Source organism: Cornus florida, unplaced genomic scaffold (assembly GCF_030987335.1).
Source record: "Cornus florida cultivar Cherokee Brave unplaced genomic scaffold, ASM3098733v1 CherokeeBrave_3.0.0_Hap2_Chr02, whole genome shotgun sequence".
NCBI classification, from domain to species: domain Eukaryota; kingdom Viridiplantae; phylum Streptophyta; class Magnoliopsida; order Cornales; family Cornaceae; genus Cornus; species Cornus florida.
In genome coordinates, this window is record NW_026775572.1 from 76,499,622 (window position 1) to 76,506,803 (window position 7,182).

The 7,182-nt window shown below is 34.8% G+C and overlaps 1 protein-coding gene across 1 annotated transcript; it reads right to left on the reverse strand.

Annotated features, from left to right (window-relative positions):
- Positions 1-223: 223 nt before the first annotated feature.
- Positions 224-1,437, reverse strand: LOC132295338 (MLP-like protein 423). The gene is made up of 2 exons (XM_059793564.1): positions 1,161-1,437; positions 224-779 (listed from the first exon to the last, which is right to left on the reverse strand). Exons 1-2 carry the CDS (start codon positions 1,345-1,347, stop codon positions 511-513), a joined length of 456 nt encoding a protein of 151 aa, XP_059649547.1. The 5' UTR covers positions 1,348-1,437; the 3' UTR covers positions 224-510.
- Between the last annotated feature and the right edge of the window lie 5,745 nt (positions 1,438-7,182).

The window sequence follows — 7,182 nt, forward strand, 5'->3', positions numbered from 1 at the left end:
CTATAGTAAAGTATTCCTTTGCCACAAAGGTATTCTCGACTAAAACTTGCACATTTGTGACAAAAAAACAATTTGCCACTAGATAAAGTTTGTTATACAACATAAGATTAAAAGATCTACTAAACCACGGATATATATTAGGTTTTCTAGGAGAAAATTTTAATTACGTCAGTTATAGTGATGACATGGTATTACCAATTTATTAAATATTGACATGTAGTGATAGAATCTACTAAAATAAAAGTACTTTTATTTATATGACATGATACATTAATATAATTAGTTGATAACACAAATAACGAAATATTAAAGGAGTAAAGAAGTGTTTCTTGTGTCCTAGAATAAGAACAAGAACCGCTCTTGCTTTTATTACATAAGATTAAATGATCTACCAAACTAAGGACATATGGTAGCTAGGTGTCCTTATAGAAGAACAAGAACAACTCTTGTTTTTATTGCATATATAATATAACTAGTACATGTTACAACTGACCATGGTCTTCTTGATTTCTATGATTTGAGAAGATAAGCATCCACCACTCTGGAGCCATTCACAAGGAAGTCAAGATGAGAGTTTGGAGTAGGAACGTCTTCATTTGCCTTCTCATATTCAAGACTCCATTTTATCAGATTTGTATTTAACACTGAAGTACCAGCCTCAAGGGTGGCCTTGAAACTCTTGAAGTACTTTGTAATCTCTCCACCGATTATATTGAATGTGATAGACTTGTTCTCATCATCCACAGCATCAATCTTGTCCTTCGCAGTCACTTGACTGCCTGTATATGTAAAATTTATCCAAAAGTGAGCATTGATATTATCGAGGGCAAAAACCAAGGGAGTCGTAGAATAGTAGTATATTCTTTATTTATTTAGTTTTTTTGAAAATTAGAGTATTCAGGAATTTACCCCAACTAATTTACAGAACTCGTACAACACGCTTCCACATAGAGCGGGGGTGTGAGTTAATTGTCAAGGAATAATAATAATAATAATATAATAAAAAAAGAAACATGGACGCATACCTATATATATATATATATATTTCAAACATGTTTGGTATGGGTTTTAATCTCTAACGGAACAAAGTGTGAGTGATGTGTGAGTTTTTTTTTGTCAATTACAGAAGTGTGTATACATATATACACACACTTACTTACCCATTACGTAAGTCCAGAGCCTGACGGAGCCAACACTCTTTCCGTCTCCTTCAAGCACTTCTATACTTCGAAATTGGTCAGGGCTGATTTTGGGCATGAGGTAGGTCTTGTTCTTGTATATGTCAAATAACCTATCGGGAGAAGATTTGATCTCTGTTTGAAGCTCAAGCTTACAAATTTGAGCCATAATTTCCTTACTATACTAAGTGAAGACAATAGCAAAACTGAAAAGATATACCAAAAGAACTATACTATAGACGTGGGTAACAAGATGGACAATGCATGAGGAATTATATAGGGTTACAAAAGAAAACTCAATTTGGTCTTATTCCCGAGTGGTCCAATAAAAATTCACATAAGGTCGTCTTTTCCTTTTTCTTTTCTTTTCTTTTTATTTTTATTATTTTTTAAAGAAACTCACACACCTTTGTCCTTTGTAAAAATTTAAACTATCAATCTTCTACTTTGAAATGTGTAAAAGTTCCTTTGTGATCACATAAAGTCAAATTTTAATCTGCTTTCTATGATTCCCGCATACATTATAAAACTACAAAATAATAATTATAATAAATAAATAAAAAGAGGGTGGAAAAGACAACTTTTAGAGTGCCTACATGGGATAAACTTCGAGGATTGAATGGAATCTAAATTAGTTAAAGGGTCTCAGCTAAGGTTTTCAATTGATGAACAATTGCATCAAATTGCACAAACATACACAAACTCATTCACCAGAAATGATGCCTTTCTATATGTCACAGTCTTATCTCTAATAAATCGATCAACTGGAGCATGGAGAATCAATTGGACCACAATGGCACTAGAGAAGATGTATCAAGGCCACCTCCATTTATGGAAGGAATCAGTCTCATTCATGGAGATGCTTCATCTATGGAAAATGAAAAAGATAGGGTTCGGTGGAAACCGGGCAAGTACAAGACTCTTCCTCAAACCGGTTCCATTGGGTACCACTTCAATATAAAGATGGCTTCACATAATCCACTATGCATAATATTTGTCTTTAAAAAAAAAAAAAAATTTGTAAATTCGAAAAAAAATTAATAATATTTAAAAATATATATTTATAATTGTAAACAAATACTTGCCAATTATATGCATAAATTCTTAATTTTGTAATTGGAAACATAAGAAAATCAGGAAAAAGAATGAAAGTAAGAAATGGACGACGGAAGTGACTCTCTTTTTCTACATTTGCACTTAAATGATATTTTTAACCCTAACTTCATAAGTGAATGATTATTATTTTTTTTTAAATAAAATATTACAGAACTAACATTTCAGAAATAAAACGATCTTTTCGTCTCTCCTCTCTCTAATCTTTATACTTTATTCACTAGGAATGAAGGAAGAGGGGTGGAGGGAAAATAGGAAGAAATGAACAACTTTCCTTCATTCATTCAGTAGAGAGGAGACAATGAGAGATAGGATAATAGGAGGGATGAGTCATCCTTTATCCTTTACAAATTTTCATTCCTCCAAATATGTGGCATCTCCGTGAGGCCGGGAGTTCCGTGGAAGAGATGGATGACCCACTTCTCTATGTCAGTTTTCAACTTGGCTTTACTCTACGTTGGTCTCATTGCCGAGGGGGGTGGGGAGATTCTTATCCCGTTCCTCGAGGTTGTTGGAAAATATATATGCTTCATATGCTATTTAAGATAAAACTAACATTATACTAATATGTCATGAGATAATTAATAATATGCTAGAAAATAATTAATTAAACATGCAAATTAAAACAATAAAATAAGAATAATAAGTAAAGAACCTGGACCAAGGCTAGTATTGGATATTTTGTCTTTAAGACAATTTACGCTCCGCATGGTGCCGATGGACTCTATGGCGCTTGTCTCCTATGATGTAACGGTTTACATCTACCAGTAGTAGCACTACAAACTCATGGATACGGAGAACCTCCTCTGTGTAACACTCTCTCTAACTCAAAAATGCATTTATACTATTGAAAATATGAATTAGGTTCGATCCGATCCATTTGGCTTGGACCAATTGCAATATGGTTCATTATTATAGATATTGGGTCTAGTGGTATGAACCACTGGACCATATGGCTTGGGTCCACACCCACTTGGGTTCGGTTCATGTTGAGAAAGTGAGAGAAGAATGAATTGAACATTTAAGCGTAAATTTCCAAATGGGGATGATAGGTATTTATAGAGCACATGGTGTCTATTGGGATTGGGTGTGTCAGTTCACCAACTATTGCACCTATTTAATTCAATAGGTATTCAGCCATTAGACGCAATGTTTCAACGGGTTGTATTGGCTCAACCTATAACTGTCACACGTCTTGGAAAACGTTGCTTGCACATCGACAACCATGACAATCGTTGCTTATACATCGACAACCATTGCAACGCATATCGACCATGTTTTCTATGAAAGGATACGTTAAAAAATCGGTCGACAACTATGGCCTAAATTATATATGTTATGATATGCAAAACTCTGCATGGAATAACACATAACCATTCAAACTAGATATTCACGTTGCAATAGCATACAATTCACATACACGTTGTAATCTAACGTGATATACATAAGCCATATTCACAGACAAGTTTCATTCACACGTACGTAGAAACACTAGTTTTCATAACTAGTTTCCAATAATCCCCACATGAATGGAAATTAGCTACTTAAATGCAAAAGATGATTATGTAGACATTAGAGAGAGTATAATCGAAAAGTTACTACATTTGGATAGGTAGCTTTTGGCCTTAAACCTTCCCTAGTATATTGGTATCGGATTTACTAGCTAACTAGTGAACGTGATGTCTTGAACTGTTCATTCATTTGTGTAAACCAAGACAATAACAAACACAGAGTACCCATCTCACAGAGTTGGTTCTCATTGTTGCGTTCATTTTGGCCCTGAACAACTCTTGGCCTTTATGAGTGCTCTAGAAAACTTAGTCTTTATATTTCTCATAGAAGTAGCCCCACTTCACACTCATATAGGTGGTTTCTTAATAAGAGTATCTTACCATACCCTACTTGAATTTTTAAGATATAAGAGTCATTAAAAGCGTAGTTTATCATAATATTCGTTGTAGGTAGCACTGTCTCATCATAAAAAGAGGTAGAAGATTTATATCTTCCCAATGCTTTTGGCGAATCACTCAGAATTTCTGTTGTCCCTTTGAACCTAGAACTACTGAATGATTGGCATGGGCACTGATTGTGGAATGGATATCTAAGCCACTGGAGAAACCACAAGTGCTACTAGAATGTAAATCTGTGCCATTGGAACAGATTGTACCTACTGCTGGTTTGGAGGGAATGAACCTATATGTTGTTGAGAGGCACTGCCTTTAACAAAGCCTCTCAACAAATGTGGTCAGCCTAAAAACTTGAAAGGCTGATTGTTGAGTCCCTTCAGAATTATTTGGCCTAGAGGCCAAGTTTTGATTCAAACTTTCAAAAGACCGTTCTAACATAGATTCAAACCTATGAGAGATTTGGTCTACCAAATCTTCTAACTTTCGCTCTTGAGAATGAGCAACTTTTACTTGATCTTGAGTATACATATTTTGTTGGAAAGCCATCATGCGGATGTTATATATAATAGGCCTGTTTGGCATGGCTTGAGTAAACTTTTCAACCATATCTTTTTCTTCGGGTGCAACTCTTAAACTTACCACTGGAAGTTCACTGGCTTGTATCTCTTCTACTTCGGCAGGGATCTTGGACAAACTTGCCTTGCCTTCTTCCACCAGTTATGGAACAATCTATCTAGATGTCCGGCCAAGCGTGCCAATATGTTTGGCTCATAAAAATTGTGGTTTCCTTTCGGGCGAGCGGAAGGAGGGGTGCGACCATGCTAGGAACTGTTGTCGTTCCAAAGAGGAGCACCAAACAATATTCCAGTTGGAGATTTTTGGGATCAGACGATTGTATGAAGGATTGGAATGACCACCTTCAAAAGTTTTTTTTGCCTTAAAAATGACTTCGGGACTGTTCTAGTGCTAGTGGAAAGAAAGATGGAATTAAAAGTACAAGACTTGCAATTAAAAGAATTAGGAACTACTTGCTGGAAAGTAAGAAAAGAAAGTGCTAGACTTGTATTAAACATAGTTGAAATACATTACTGGAATGTAAAGATACATGAAATTGAAATGATAAAAAGCAAAATGTTGTATTGAGTTGTTGTGTCCGTTGAACAAGATTTGCATGGTAAGCCTAAGTGCTCTATTTATAGAGTTTCTTTACAGCAGTTGGCAATAATAGTTTCAACAACTTCCACTTAGCTTGTCCTTGGGCTTCCAAGTGTCCCATTATCTTCACCAACTTTCTCATAGTGTTGACATGTGTAAAATGATATTCTCCTATGATTTACAAGTTATAAATAATGGTCTTGATGGTTAAATGCATGTTACAAGCATTTTCCCACGTTTTGAAACTGCCCAGATGGAAAGTCGGCTGTTCCAATAGCAGTTGAAAACTTCCACTGGAAGGTCCGGATCGTGCCACGTGTTCCATGATCTAATAACGCCCTTTCTTGTGCATGAATCATTCTCTTTATGAATTCTAAGTTCTATATATATAAATACCATTTTATATACACGTCTCCCATTAATTTGAATACCAACTCATGATTTCAATTAGGTAGTTTGCTACAATTTAGCAAAAACTCCTAAAGTTTCTCTTGATAAACTTGGTCATATATTATCCTTTCCATACACCCTCATTTAAACACTTCTTCCATGAAATAGTAGTTGCATGATATTTGGAGCAACTCTTATAAACTAGGAAATATTTTAGGAGGGGGTGGTTTCCTTTTCATGTGCACGAATCCTTCTTCTCCTAGAATTCTGAAGTTATATATATATATATATATATATATATATATATATATATATATATACATCATCATATATATGCACGTCTCCTTTTGTAATGATCCGATCATTTTCCTAAGTAATATATATGATGATGTATATATATAAGTAATATATATATATATATATATATATATATATATATATATATATATATATATATATATTTCTGAGTTTTCTTTTTCCGTCACTTTTTCACTATCGTTTCATTTTGCGTAACCTATCGGGTCGTGCTCGGATTTAATTCTGGCCTTGCATGCATTCATTTTACTTGATTTCCATGTGATCCACATTTTTACTTTTGTAGAAAAGTATGCTATATGTTTACTTTTGCCCGTAGGGGTACAAATGCAAAGATTCTTGAAAATATATCTTTTGAATGGCACTTCATTTTGGGCTTTCTGAGAAATTCACTTTTTGAGTTATTCAGTGGGGGGTATTTGTGTAATTTTGAAAAGGTCTCAAAAAAGTTTCTCATTTTGGATTCAAACATTCATTATGGGTTTATTTTCACTTTTTATGGACTTTGGCACTTCTGAAATATTTTTCAGATTTTTAATTCATTTATTTTGAATTTTCGAATCCCGTTAGTCGTCAATTTTGTTCGGGGCATAACTTTTTGCTCGGGACTCGGTTTTTGACTCCGTTTCTTCCGTTGACCCTAGAATTTCATTTTAAAACTTTTCATTCATGAAGCATCATCATTTGAGCGTGTCTTCAAAGATTTCACTTTTTAGACCTGGACGGGGCCCGTTCGGACTGTTCGGGACACCTTTTTGACATATTTAGGGTAGGTGGATGAGAGAGAAAGCATCTCTAAGTTCTTCTTTCCTAAAGTAATAGCAGCAGTCACCATTTTTCGAGCTTGGAGGGTGCCCTCTTCTCTCTCCTCTTTTCATCTACTTTCTCTTTGATTTACCTTTACGCAATTTAGACTTTTTTGATATCCTCGACGATGCGGTAATTTCTATCTAATCGGTTTTCAATTTGCAGCACTTTGATTTTGGGGTGTGAGTTCAAGCTTGGATTTGGGTCTTGCCACTTGAGGATTTCTTGCTCTCCTTGTTGTCTTCGTCATAACCCCAAAGTTTCATCACATTTCGTGGAGTTTGATTTTGGTGTGTTTGGAGATTTTCATCTCAAAG

What these genes read in the sequence shown, in the direction of transcription:
- LOC132295338 (XM_059793564.1), bottom strand. Translation starts at nt 1,347, where the DNA reads ATGGCTCAAATTTGTAAGCTTGAGCTTCAAACAGAGATCAAATCTTCT. An exon ending in GCTCTGGACTTACGTAATGG is followed by an intron (nt 780 to 1,160) that starts GTAAGTAAGTGT and finishes TTACATATACAG; the next exon opens with GCAGTCAAGTGACTGCGAAG.